Source organism: Galleria mellonella, unplaced genomic scaffold (assembly GCF_026898425.1).
Source record: "Galleria mellonella isolate WM207_F2 unplaced genomic scaffold, CSIRO_AGI_GalMel_v1 utg83, whole genome shotgun sequence".
Lineage (NCBI taxonomy): Eukaryota > Metazoa > Arthropoda > Insecta > Lepidoptera > Pyralidae > Galleria > Galleria mellonella.
The window spans coordinates 5,821,817-5,836,814 of NW_026442162.1; the positions used below are offsets into that span (position 1 = coordinate 5,821,817).

The window sequence follows — 14,998 nt, forward strand, 5'->3', positions numbered from 1 at the left end:
TCTTGTTTTCTTTGCAATGTGCAATATTTTTTTGTATTGTTAGTTTATACAAAAAGTATTTTGTAATTTGATTTTAACAACTTGTTATTATGTTCTTGTTAGCGATTGTTTTTCTATTAAGAATAAATTGTCTACGGTCTTTGCCATAGGTTCTTTCGTGTGATGTGACTCGAACGAAGTTCATGTTTATTTCATTCATAAATTAATTATTTCTCGAATTCTCGCATGCTTGCCGTGAAGCCGCGTGTAGCTAACTTATCAAAACAACACTACGCCGCAATCCGCTGCAATTTCACTGTAATGTAATCAGTCAATCAGCCTGTTGCTCAGTTAGTATGTTAGTATTGTGAAGGGTTTTGTATTCGGCGGTTTGCTATGGAATAAGTATTGGAAACCAATAAACATCTTATTTTGTGCGGTAGTTGTGTTCAGTGAACAGCTTTGCGGCTGACAATAAGTGATACAGATGAAAATAAGACTGAAATTTATCAAGTTTTTTTGTGTCCATTCGAGTGCGAGTGGTTTCAAATTGACTTTTGACGTCACAAGTGGCGACCAATCAGTTGGCGCGAAAGAAGAAAATAACTTTGCCTAGAAATTAACTGGCATGTTATTGTTTTTACGAGTAGCTTTTAGTTTTACTGTTTATAAATGCTCAATGGATCAAAATAAGTGAGTGTATGACAAAAATATGTTATTAAAATGCAGTGCGGACGGAAGACCGATCAAAGTGAACGGAGCACCGGTCAGCCAAGTAAATGGTGCGAGAGGTAAGGTCCGGTACCTATTTATTTGTACATTAATTTAATTAATTGGGTTATTGCTGTATGTAGTTTGATCTACTTTTAAATGTAAGGTGCAATTAAAAGCGACTCAAGGCCTAGCTTTAGTCTACTAAGTAATTACTTATATACTTGATTTTCTTACTTTTTGCTGTCCTGATATACTCATGGTACAATGTTTGCTTATCTTCGTCTTTCTCTGTAATTTATTACTTCTAAACTTCATTACTATTTAAGTAATAATTACCTATTTCATTTAATTGAAAATGTAAACAAGGTGAACGTTCGAATAGAATTGACAAGCCAAAACATATGCATTGTATTACAAAATGTATACAAAACAAACACATCAAGCTGCCGTGTCCCGCGCAGTTTTGCATTGGAGAAAAAGGAGAGGAGTGCCAGTTTATTGCTAAGCGAGTAATGTATGTAGTTTTCATTATTATTGAATATTCGTAATTCAAAAGTTTGTTCTATTTTTGGTAAATTAGCAAATATATAAACATTAGTTATTTTTTTCTCAGTAGTCTATGGGCATAATAGTAGAATTTTAATGTTTCAAGTTTTCTAGAACTAAGCTATTAAAGTGGTACCTACTATTTTTGTACTGATCTAGTGCGTATTTTTAGTAGTGTGTTTATTTTAACAAGGCCACAGATTTTAAGTTAAAATTTCAGAAAAAGATTAATTTATGTATTTACATTTTATTGCCCACATTACAAAAAATGTTTAGTACAAAAGGCGAGTTAAAAAAAAAAAGTAATTGGCACATGCCAAATACTTATTTTGCGTAGGAATGCATATTCCCTATAAGGGCATCCTTATGGAGCATAAAGTTAGACATCTACTAAGAAAGGATTTCTTGAAAATCTCTTAATAAAAGATAACAGGTTATTGCAGATAAAACAGCAGGAAAGAGCTAGGTAAATATATATAGAACTAGCAGTTTCTTGCGGCGTTGCCCGCTTATTACTATGTAGTTCCCGTATGGTAATGCCCATTGGAACCCTTCATGAATCCAATCTTATATACTTAAATGATAATTATATACCTAATATCTTCATAAAGTTTCAGCCAATTTAACTGATCAGTTATTTATAACATTTTATATGTGATTCTTGAGAGTGATACAACTTTTTTTATTTATGAACCGATTGAAATAAAAACAAACACTAAGTCTTAAGTAGAGCAAACCGCAACGTATTAGTGAAAACTGCATTCAAATGGATTAGGCCGTTTCTGAGATTAGCATGCATAAACGTACAAAGAAACAGACAAAAATTTTAAAAATCATTCTTTTGGATTCTATTGCTTTCATAAAGCTTCTCTATAATAGTTTTTATTACACGTCTTCCATATACAGACAGCAATTAATTACGATTTTATTATATGTATTGATTATTCAACCTATGCCTGCTTTTTGAATTCCAGAAAATTAGCAGCTTTTTCCCTGCGGTGATATCAATCTCCTAATTGTTCCACCACAAAATACAAGAAGTTCATGATTTATGACTATTGTAAGGCATAAACTCTTTTCTTGGACCATGCAGAAACCATAGACCGCCACTATTCGTCTTTGACTATTCTTATTTGATTAAAAAAAAAAACTTTTTTTAAATGCGAATGTACTTTATGATCGTCAATTACGTCATATAAAATTTATCCATTTTTTTATTGTCAAACATGTTTGTGCCCACAATATGGGATTCAGAATTTACAAAGATATAGTTATGTATATTTTGCCTAATAAACTATTACTTAATCTGTAAATTTGCTACGATTGCCTATAACTCTTGCTATTTCGATGTGTCGTAGATTTTTTCAAGATTCAGTAAAGCACATTAATGTTTAGTTTTTTTGTGATACTTACATAAAATGGCAAACAAGCTGACAGCCCACCTCATGAAAAGTGGTACGTTACCCTCGCCTATATACATGAGAAGTGCATCTGTCCTACACCAACCAGAGGGAGACTTTGTACAAGTCATTTTCTTGGGCACCTCTCTCCAATTCGTATTTTTACCGTGAAACAGTTGTGTTTGCATCGCTGTGTTTCGTTTTGAAGGGTGGGATATGGCAGTGAATTTACAGAGTACAGAGGAATAACACCTGAGTCCCCAGGAATGACAACGCATGGGGAGTATCATCGGCGAAATAGTATACTCTGTTATGTTCATACTACTGCTTATGTCTATAGGCGATGGTTACCACTTTCCATCAGGTGGGCCATCAGCTTGTTTGCTATTCTAATTTGTATAAAAAATGTAAGAAGTCAAAATTTGCATTGAATTTATTGTCTTTGAAATGAAGTCACATTGCACGCATCGTTGTTTAACGGTAGAAATAGGCAAGGCGTCTATACTGGCCAGGCAAGCTTCAAAACTCTACAGTAAAATAATAAATGGGTAGAAATTACAAGCAGGTGGTGTGACTGTGGTCTTTGCTTACGCCAAGAGAAAAGGCATGATCTTGAAATGATAATGAAAGTTTTAAATAAATTTACCGTAAAAACATATGTAATATTATTGAACAATAATAATTGTGCTTTGAATAAACAAAAATAATATACTTTTGTACTTTTTTCTTTATTATTTCTGTACTTTTATATATATTTTTCTTACTAAATATATTCTAATTAAAAAAATTGCTTTTGTGTTTTTCATTTGCATAATTTTTATATTTCATGAAACTACAACTTTTTTATGGATGATAATGGAATGGTTACCCCGCCTGCGTTATCGGTATACGCTGGCGGGGCATCAGTGAGAGATGGTAGGTAAGGATGAAAGCAGGTCAGTTATCCCATCGTGACGTATTCCACAAGAATTAATCACGATGGTTTCCAAGGAGAACAACGTGGAGGTTGACCTGACGGGTTATGTTAGCAATGGGGCTGTAAAACCCCAGTATTCCTTCCCATGAAATTAATATTAATGACTAACAGAAAATGCATTGCCGCATTCTTAATGCTGGGTTCTAGATGCATGACTTTTATACAAGAGTTCCTTAAATGTAGGGAATACATTTCCCGTAATCTCTACAGAATGGGAGATAACGAGGGAGGTTCGATATATTTGGCTATGACTACCTACTATATGGTATGCGTAATAGACTACAGTAGTAGGACATGTTTATTACTCATTCAGGCTTAAACGACTGAACGTATTCGAATGAAATGTGGTACACTAGTAGGCTGTATCCTACTATCGCAATGCTGACAATGACTTGATAAAATAACTTTCTATTTCGAGTTTTTCGTCTTATTATGCATCACTATATAATATACTTTCTACCGTACAAGTTAAGTATTCAGAAGTTATGAATGCAAGAAATGTTACAAGACGAGTATATCGTGTACGTTGAAAGAGTACCTATCAAAAATACATTTGAAAACTACTTATATATCCTTTGATAATACAACAAAACGTTCCAAAAAACAATTTACAATATACTACTTAATAGATATATGAAATAATAAATAATCGCTAGATTGTATATTTTGAATGGAATCTTATTTCGATACTGTTTGAAAAATATTTACAAATATTTTACCTACTTGTATATGCTTTGTTGGAATAAAAAGCTATAATGATTCCACAGTTTTCATAATTTGTTTATATTATTTCAGTGTACATTGTTTGAGAGTTGAAGACGTGTAGCTATAAAGAATTTACCATGGGAGGACTTTGTGTAAAAATTATCAGTGCCTGTACCTTTGTCCCGCCGACAGGCGTAGTAGGTATAACGTACGGATATACCGGTCCCGACGATGCTGTAAAGCATCCGTCCTTGCATGGCTATTTTTTGGATTGAAGGATGGGATACGGTATTAAAGGAGGCATAACATCGTAGTTTTGAGGGATAGCAATAAATGAAAGATAACATGGATGTAGTATTTTTTTGAAACCTGTGGACTTACAAGGGTAAGGTGAAAAGTTCTCGGACTGACACAGAAATGGCGTTGTACGAGTAATCAGCAAAAAATATTTTTCTTGCCTAAGTGCATGTGTCATTAGTTCGTATAACAAGTTTAAATTTGTTCTCTCAAATAGTTTATTTACACGATTTTTATAGTAAACGTCGTGCATGTTTTTCGTTAAAATGGATAAATTTGAATATCGTGCGGTCATAAAATTCGTACGATTACAGGGTATGATTTGCTCGGTCATCCCCCCTATTCTCCTGATTTGGCACCCTCACTTTTTTTTTATACAATTTAAAATGGCAAACAAGCTGACGGTCCACCTGATGGAAAGTGGTAACCGTCGCCTATAGACATGAGCAGTATCATGGACATAACAGAGTATACTGTTTCGCCCATGATACCCCCCATGCGTTGCCATTCCTGAGGACTCGGGTGTTATTCCTCTGTACCCAGTAAATTCACGCCATATCCCACCCTTCAAACCGAAACACAGCCATGCAAACACAGCTGCTTCACGGTTGAAACACGAATATCGATTCCTAAATTTGAAGAAATTTGTTTCTGGAAGCGGTTCACGTTCGATAAAGAAATTGAAAGGGCCGCAAATGAATATTTTCACAACCTTCCAAACTCTCACTTCCGGAAAGGAATACTGATATTAGAGAAACGCTGGGTCAAGTGTGTTAAAGTCAAGGTAGATTATGTAGAAAAATAAATATTTTTTTTTTTTACTGAAAATATCAGTCTTTCATTGTCAGTCAGTAACTTTTCACCTTACCCTCTTATGTGATGCCCGTTGAACTGTTTATGTCCCATCAGGTAAACCATTATCTTACTTTATATTCTGAATGTCATAAAAATTAGTAATAAACTTATAACAGAAAAATTAAAGGAGATTATGTTGGGATACTTAATATGACAAACTCTTGAACATTATTATAGCATGCAAAATAGAAGAAGGAAGGGCAAATGAAGACCTGATCATAGTTAAATCAGGCAGATAAAAAAAGTAGTTTTATATCAGAAGGTAAAGAAAGTTGCTGAAAATCATGGTAAGAGGCAAGAGCTTCGCCGATAGTAGAGCGGCTTTTAAAGATAATGAAAGATAGTTTAATATGAAAACAGAATTATAGCATAACTAGTTTTTACCCGTGTCTTCGCCCGCATGACCGGGATGATAAGAGTAACCTATATTATTCTATTTTTTCCAAATACTACGTGTACCTATGCCAAATTTTGTGACAATTGGTTGAGCCGTTAAATGGCCAATAACTAATAAGCATTGTATAAGATACAATGCATGACATAGACGACATGAGTTCTATAGCTGACGATCTAAGTCAACGTTTACTAGATAAGTGAATGTATTAATATTAGATCACATTATAATGACGAATCGAGTACAAATATCACACGCCTACTGATTACTTTAAGCCAATAATCAATCGACTATTCAGTAAACATTTGATTTTACGATGCGATACTTCCAGGGTCTTAGCTAAACTCAGTCATGGTTTACCTATTTATAAATGAAGTGTGCGAGAGACGTAAGTTAATAAACTCCAATATAAATTTCTTGTTTGTTTATGCAGTGAGTTTATTAAATGGTCGATCAATATTATTACTAATACATCAAAGCACCGAGAAGCGGTTAAATCTAGACATTTGAATTCCGGTCCGGACTGTGAAATCATAAGAAATAGTAACAAAAACATTGATCTCTCATCGCCAGGTTTATTGGCAAACATTTAAGAATAATAATTCATCTTTTCGTATTAAAATTTCTACAATATTTGTTAAAATATTGGATAAATTAAATGGTATAGAATAATTTTTGTTCAAATAAACTTGTTTACAGCGATTTGTAAAGTACTTATAATATTTATTGCACATATTTGTGATGTATTTTATTGCCTTATTATTTTACAATGTAAGTATTTCAAATAAGTTCAGAAAAGAAGTGAAAAAAGTATGAAGTTACAACTTATTAAATGGAACGTTTAAAAATATTTAGGTCAGATGTTATACTTAATTAAAAGCAATTAACGATTCACGATTGTATATCAGAAAGCAATGTGATGTCTCTGTCGCCTCAGGCTTCACACATGACCCATTTGGCCGGTAGCACCGTCTGTTGCGCAAGGGAATGCCACGCTGGGATGCCCCATTCTTGTGCCCACATGAATAAACAATTGGTCATATTTAATTTTAATTTAAATCATAATTAAAATAGTATATGTATAATTTAAAAATTTGTTTCACTAAAAACACTGGCTTCGATCGTAGCAAAATCTATTGTTTTGATTTAAAAACTAAAAATCTGGACCGACGTTGATATTTATAAAAAGTATTAATTACCAGTTTTACTAGCGTCCTTGTCCGTGTGGCTGGGATAAAAATAGTAGTCTGTGTCCTTCTCTATACTAAATAGTTTATATATACCAAATGTTCATACAGATTAGTTAAATTATCTAGATGCTAAGTGGTAACAAATTCAGTTTCATCATTACTTTGCCTTTTTCCATTTATTTGAAATCGGTGTGGTGTGCACTATGGCTTTTCTTCCACAAATCCCTGTTGAGTCAACTGTCATTTTTGGGTTCATTCTTCTTATATGCATATTAAAACAAATCCACAGTCACTTTACTATTTTTTCCAAATAAAAAAATCCATAAAGCAAAATTATTTTGAAAAATATAATTAATATAAATTACATTAATATTAACTCAATTGCTTTATGGTCATACAAATTGTTGTGCATTTACACAATAATTAAAGGGAATCTATGTATGAGGTGCTCGGTGCATATTAAATGATCAATTAATATAATTCTGATAATAAACTAATTAATTTAAGCCACCCAATTATGAATTTCGGCCACATCGGTATCAATCTTTGTTTATATGATATACCGTGGTCTCGTGTAATATAATGTGGAATACTTTATCAGTAGATACAAATTGTTCTCTCAAATGTGGATCGACAATACGAAATGATTGATTTGCTTCTTGTAACGTCTCTTCAATTTGTTGATATAACTCTGGCCGAGCTACCCGCCCGTCTATCTTGTTGTTATCAACGCGCAACCGTTATCTGGGGGTCAGAAGCGGCGCCCGCGCACTCCGCCGCTCCACACTGCGTACAGAGGCTACGCGAGCACGCGACGATCATATGACCGGCCCGGCTTGTTCACCTGACGCATCAATTCTTTGGTCGTTGACTTATTATCTCTTTTCAATTACTTATGCATTTTCATGTTTATTATTTTGCAACATATAGGTACTTGCTTGTTAACAAAAATTTGAAGCGTCGTAGCTGAACACTGCGTATTGAATTTCAGATTGTTTTGTTTTTTCTTGTGTGCACTTAACTTACCTATATGTTTGTTAGAACGTTGGTAATCTATAAAAACATAAAAAGTATGACTATTCAGTAAATCTCAAATAGTAAAAAACACAAAACTCACACAATATACCTAAGAACTAAATAGGCACTTTATTTTGTATTAAAAATATATTTTTAGCACCACCTTCATGTATACATAACCTATAATTTTATTGTTATGGTTAAGTAAATAAAACATTTATACGCAATACATAAATAAAATCTGTTCTTTGATTCCCGATCCGAAAATTCTACATAAACCCACTCCAAATTTGGCTTCTGTTGTTCAAACAAGCGGCATTGGGGCTATTGACATCTCGACTCATATTTAATTTTTATTTATCAAAGTCTATTCTTCTTAGTTGGTCACCATTGTCACAATGGTCGTTGTAATGTTGATGGTGTACATGGTGGATCTTCACGATTGGTCTCCATTTTCTGAAATTCCTGTCTAGAGATGCGCCCACATTATGCATTCAGTGGCATAATGTGAGCGTGCGTGGAAAATGGTATGACTGAAGACACTCTATATGTACTTTATAATTTGTTCTTAAAATTTTATGTATACTTACGTTAATTATATTATGATAGTTCCAATTATTTTTAATTAATCTCTGAATTGCTCTGTAAATTATGTGGAAAGAGCACGTCTTCCTAGAAGCTTATAATGGCTTTCTATACCTAGAATTTCTTTAGTATATCCATTTTGTTTCCCTTACACAAGTTTGCAATTCATGGCTCCTATTTTTTAGGAATTTTGTACGTTCCTAAGTTCAAAGATTAGAAAAACTATCTTTTAAGAAATAACTCCCACACAATTCTAACTAAAATGTCATTTTTCACTTGTCTTCGGTATTGAACGTAGCTCTAATTTTCTTTTTTTGTAATCTCTATTTTATTAATTAAATTTTACTTTAAATTCAATTTTGCACCTCAGTTAAGTGAGCACTAATAAAAGGAAAAAATATTTTAATTTATGTATGTATATTAAATCCAAGATATTACAGAATTAACAAAACTAGTCTCTATTGGACTAAATTAAGTTTTTTCCCCGGTAAATAACTATTTTAATACTGTTTAATCTTTTAATCTTTTTAAATTTTAGGTCAAAGATCTCCCTTATATTTGTATACCAGTATAACATCTATTATTAATATCAATCGAACTAGGTTCGATATACTAGTTCCATATTCAATTCTCTAGTCAAAGTTTCAGATAATGGTTTAATTTAAACAAAGGTGATGTTTTTAAAATAATCAAACGTTTTTAAATTAATAAATCTTGGTGATACAAGCTTGCAGTCAAATGTTACTCATATCTTTATTACATAACTAATGAGTTGTCTCACAGCTTCGCTTGCTCGGATAAGTCGATCCGTTGCCCTGATAATGTTGACCTAATATGTAAGATAGTAGATAAGAATATCATTGCGATATTAAAATTTGTAGTTACCATGTTAGATGTAATGTAATCACATCGAAACAGTTTATTGGATTTTGATAAAAGTTTCTAAAAGCAATACCTACTAATAGCACAAATATAAAGATTTGCTGTCGTCTTAATGGCTTAACCAATTATTATAAGATTTACCATACGTTTGGTATTTTAGATATATTAGGACATGGGCTGTTTTTTATCTTAGTCAATCTACATACTCTAAATAAATTAAACCTCGTGACACGGGTATGTTTAGACTGTAGAGAAATTAGAGACAGAGTGAATAAAACGCAAGAAGCTTTTAAGAAATCTAACTTGTCTTCCTTGTTCGATGCTCGTGAAGGGAAGATGTATAACTTGGAAATTACTCAAATCCAGTTACTTAACAGTGTTACACGATACAGGGTACTGGTACTCAGTCCTCCGGAAAGACGACGTACGCGAGAAGGGATGCAAAAGATATCACAATTGATTCTATGGTGTCTATGGCACTGTTACGTCCGCAAGTGACAGTTATTACTTTGCTAAAAGAGCACCGTCAACCAAAAAAAGCATGATCCACGATCATTAACGACAAGTTCCAAATTGCATATATTTTTTTTTATAAAAATCTGATAATAACTTAGAAGTACGTTATACTAAGTCTATGGATAAGAATGTTATTTTGTCAATTGAAGAAAGTTGAAATTAGCGAACCTCGAAACGCACTTCCGTCACGCAGAGGCCTGTGCTGTGAACCATGCTACTGTCGTTTCCTTAAACATCACCTGATATTAAAAGAATATTGATTGAGTCTATTTTGGGTGACTGTTTTTGTCACTACTATCAAGAAGGTTGATCAGAAACCTAACACAGTTTTGTTGCCTGTTCTGCGTAGGAACATAAAAAGCACGAGCTCAGGAAGCAACTTGATTTTAAATCTCACGTGTCTCACATCATCACACTTAACAATATACACCACTGGACATATTTAACTGCGTCATCTAGTCATAGACAAGTAAAATATATATATATTTTTTTTGTAAAAAAATTGTATAAACACTCAGACCAGAAAAACAGAATATAAATGTTTGTAGGTTTTTACAAGGACAACTCGCGGCCACCGGAAAGGGAGACGGTGTATTAAATCACTAGACAATCAAGATCGTTATATTAGGTGGCGAGGAAAGGGATTGTTAGTAATGGTGTCTAACAGCCCAATTGCTAGCAAATACGAGGTCTGTCGGAAAGTTCGTATAAAAGTGTTCTGGAATGCGAGAAAGAGGAGTGGGGAGGCCAGGTGTGTTAACAATGCTTCAGTTCTGGTCTGACCGCCGTGCGGCTAGCCATCTGTGAAGTTACCTTAACGAAACCCCGTCGGCATAGCCCGCTTCCGTTGCGTCGTAATCAAGTTTCTCTCGAAACTCGGCAAGAAGATCTCAGAAAGTTTATGGGGATGATGCTGTGAAGGAACCAACCGTCCACAAGTGGCTAAAAAGATTCAGAGAGGGCCGAGAAAGCGTTCAAGATGATGGGGACCGTCGTTTAACGGTCAGACAGGTGGCTGAAGAGCTTAATTTGGGCAAAACCGTGGTCCACGAAATTCTAAGAAACGAACTTCAAATGAAAAAAATTTGCCAAGATCGTTCCGTGAGTTTTTGAGTAAAAATTCCATTACGGTGACCGAACACCCCCTATTCGCCGGATTTGGCCCCGTGTGACTTCTTCTTGTTCCCAAAAACCAAATTGGTACTTCATTTGGGGACATAAATGAGATAAAAAAAGCTACGACGGGGCAGCTGAGAAACCTACAACCAGAGGACTTTCAAGGATTGGAAATTTGGCACTGCATTATGTGGGGAGTACTTTGAAGGGGATAAAATTGACCTGAATAATTGTAAAATAAAATTTTTAAAAAACTTTTATATACTTTCCGGACAAACCCGATCAGATCGACGCACGTGGCGGGGTTAATTCTTGTTAAATTCATCCATTTTATTTTTTCAAAAGCGCAGGCGGGGTTGCCATTTCATTTTCACTCATAACAAATAACTTAGATAGAGCAATCTTTTTAGCGATACTTGTAAGCCATCTGTGATACCCTATCATTAGGTAATTATAATTATGTTATCGCACAATAAATAAAAGATTCTGAATGATTGTGAAAGTTGTTGACTTTATCAATTAAAATCTGTTGTAGTGATGCAATTGTCACATACAGTTGCAATAAAATTATTTGATGGAAGAACATTAGTCTTCTATTGAGTTCGTAAGTATATTAAACTCGTATTTAGTCTATAATACATATTCTATCCTTTAAATATTATAAATATAAACATATGTATCCATGTTTATTACTCTTACGCAAAAACTGCTGAACTGATTTGAATGAAATTTAGCATGGGTAAGTTATTTATTTTTACATTATTTATTTTTCCTACAGCTAGAAAATTCCTTAATAAAAAAATAATAAAGCTTTTGGCTTTATTATTATACTATTTTATAATAAATTACGAGTTTTCATAAATAAAAATAATTATATCCTAAATTAAGATAGAATATTTTACGTACGTGAGCGGAACCGTGGTAAACAATTAGTATATATGAGTAATAAAGCAGAAGAGTATAAACAGATTAAAATTTCTGGAACTATAATTTAAATAATTCTTTTTGCATTTGATAGTTCATTTATTAGAAGTTATTCAATATCACGATACGATTATTGGGCGAAGACACGTCATATAGCTAGTATAACATGATTGCAGACTACCATGTGCGAAATATTCTCTCTATAACACGTTTTCAGTCTTGATATAAATAAATGAATAAGTTTGCATTATATCACCTTGAGCTGAAAATACAAACTTATTCAGTGAAAATACATAGTGTAACCATTACATCATAATGTTGTAAGTAAATTTAAATAAGCAAATAGGTAAATGAACATTCGTGTCATTTTATTAATATTAAATAAAAGAACTACTAAAATGTAAAATTGTCAAAATCACAAACTTGGCATACGACGATTCAGAGATAGTCTTTGTACCTTAACAACAGAGGACGTCAATCTCTTACGATTAGTAACGGTAGTACCATAGATAATGTAAATAAATACGTAAATATCCACAGAGTAATAAATAATTAATTAAACACAGGTTAATACCTGCTTCTATTGCTACTAGAAAACAACACAAATAAATAATCCACAGTTATCCATCGTGTAAACACATACGAGCGTAAGACTGATAAAGATCATCATTTTAGATTACGTAGCTAAATGGTTAAAACGGCATGTCATAGCATTGTAACTTTTTAACTTTCCAAATTATTTAATTTCTTATCAGGTTTTTCATGCAAGCAATATGAATGTCGCTAAAAGTTTTTTTTTGTCGATCCCTACCATACTATGAATTTCATAAGCTTTTTATTTAGATTAGCCTTTCACCTTCCCGAGACACAAGCCTGCAAAGTGCTGTACCTAAATTATAAATGTCGGACCATTAAATTTTAACTCTTATGTGAAAAAATTTTAATTCTTTTATGATGGTGGCTTAAAATACAATACAAAATTGTTTCAGTAATTTAAATATCGAAACTAAATGTGAAATGTTAACAAGAGAGATACAATCGTCGATCAATTATTAAGTTTTAAACATAAGCTTTCTTATACAAATAGACGAAAAACGTATTTAAAAAATATCTGGTCTATGAGATTAAATATATCTACAACTTTTATATTAGCCATAGAACCCTATTTAAACATATCCGATACTCACTTAGCATTTTTTTTTCTTTTTATAAACATGCAACCGTAGATATGGTATCGACGAGACCTAATTAAACACGAAGGGAAACCATAGATAAGATAGACAATTTAGGTCCGTGACGAGCATGAATGAGACGTGTCGATGACCGCTGCAGACCGTTGATATTCTGTGGCGTAGTTGTTAATTTTGTTATTGTTCGTTATATAACAATGTTATTATACGAATATTATAATACAATTAGGTAGTTTGCACTGAATTATTTAATACAGATGAAGGGCCAGATATGCAAATATGAGACTACAAACATCTAAAAAGCAATAGATACGTTTTCTCATGCATAAAAACGAACAAGATTCCTGACGTTGCCGTCTTTTACTATTTTATGTATATTGTAGCAAAAAGATATCTATCGACAAATTGAGCCACAGAGTAAGTAATCAGTAAAGCTATATAGACGGTAAGACGGATTCTCTAAGGAGTTTTCTACATTTAGTGCAACAATTTACTTTTAATCCTTCATATTCTTGCGATGCAGTTCTAAAGACTTGCACAAAAATAATCTTGGATGAGATCTCTTAGTTGACTTTTGCTTACATTGTTTCTAATTGTTATTATTACTGTATGTTTTAGTGCAATAAAGAATATAAAAAGAAGCATGTTAACATATAATAGAATTCCCCGTTATGACATTTGGGGAGTTGTCAGGGACGAAAAGTTAAACCCACGTGAATTGCTTTTCATACATGCAATCCGCCGTGAAGTGCTCTTTGTAGGTGCAGTCTTAAATTACAAAAATCGATACATTTGCTGTAACGTCGATCTGAAAACTGTGTTATCCGTATATCATACGGATATCTGATATCAGAGGATATAAAAACTCTAATCATAATAGGATTTACTTTGTATAATCCGCCGATGTAAATGTAATAGACCGTTACTATTACGCCCTCCCTTAAAGCGAGAGACCTATTAAATTCCGTTGGTTATGCAAAATAAATCCTATTGTGATTTGTGTAAGGTAGTCTTTTTAACCTTTCAGCGATTACTTTATATCCTTACTCTACTTTATACCCTTCTGACCCAAGCAATAAAGCCTTCTGTTCTTTTGCTTTATGGTAGTAAATATGTATAATATAATATTTGACACGTCTACATTTTACTAAGCATCTTACTACTTATAATAAAATTGTAACTACATGGTGTCTGTACTAATTTATTTAAGAGAAATTGATACGAGATGTCCTAATAAGTCCAATAGAAGCCGAAACATTTTTTTTTCCATCTCTTTGTATGTTTTTCCGGGATAGTGCAAAAACTACTGTACCAAATTACATGCGATTTAACTTAAAAACTGATTTATTTTTCATCTTGATATGTCATCTAGGAGTGATCTATTTAATTGCTTTTTCTACTGAAATCCACACGTACGAACTCGTGGATAAAAAGGTCGTATCTTCTGATAGAAGATACTACCTTTCTTCTTACCTCCTTCTTCAGAGGAACTAGAGGGAGACTTTGTATAAAAGTCGATTGCTTGAGTACCTCTGTTTCATTTGTGTTTCAAACGTGAATCAGTTGTGTTTGCATGGCTGTGTTACGGTTTGAAGGGTGGGATATGTCGTGAATTTACTGGGTACAGAGGAATAACACATGATGCCTCAGGAATGGCAACGCATGGGGGGTATCATGGGCGAAACAGTATACTCTGTTATGTCCATGAAACT

At 33.2% G+C, this 14,998-nt stretch overlaps 1 protein-coding gene across 5 annotated transcripts in view; it reads left to right on the top strand.

Annotated features, from left to right (window-relative positions):
* Positions 1-35: 35 nt before the first annotated feature.
* LOC113516749 (nuclear factor of activated T-cells 5) overlaps positions 36-14,998 on the top strand; it is a 156,816-nt gene continuing 141,853 nt past the window's right edge. For 2 of the 5 annotated variants that reach the window (XM_026901218.3, XM_031907767.2), the window contains exon 1: positions 41-770. In XM_026901218.3, the coding sequence (XP_026757019.2) occupies positions 692-770 (79 nt within the window). In that variant the 5' untranslated portion in view covers positions 41-691. Of the gene's footprint in view, positions 771-14,998 lie in introns of all 5 variants that reach the window. The other 3 variants (XM_031907765.2, XM_031907766.2, XM_031907769.2) reach the window with 3 other exon arrangements.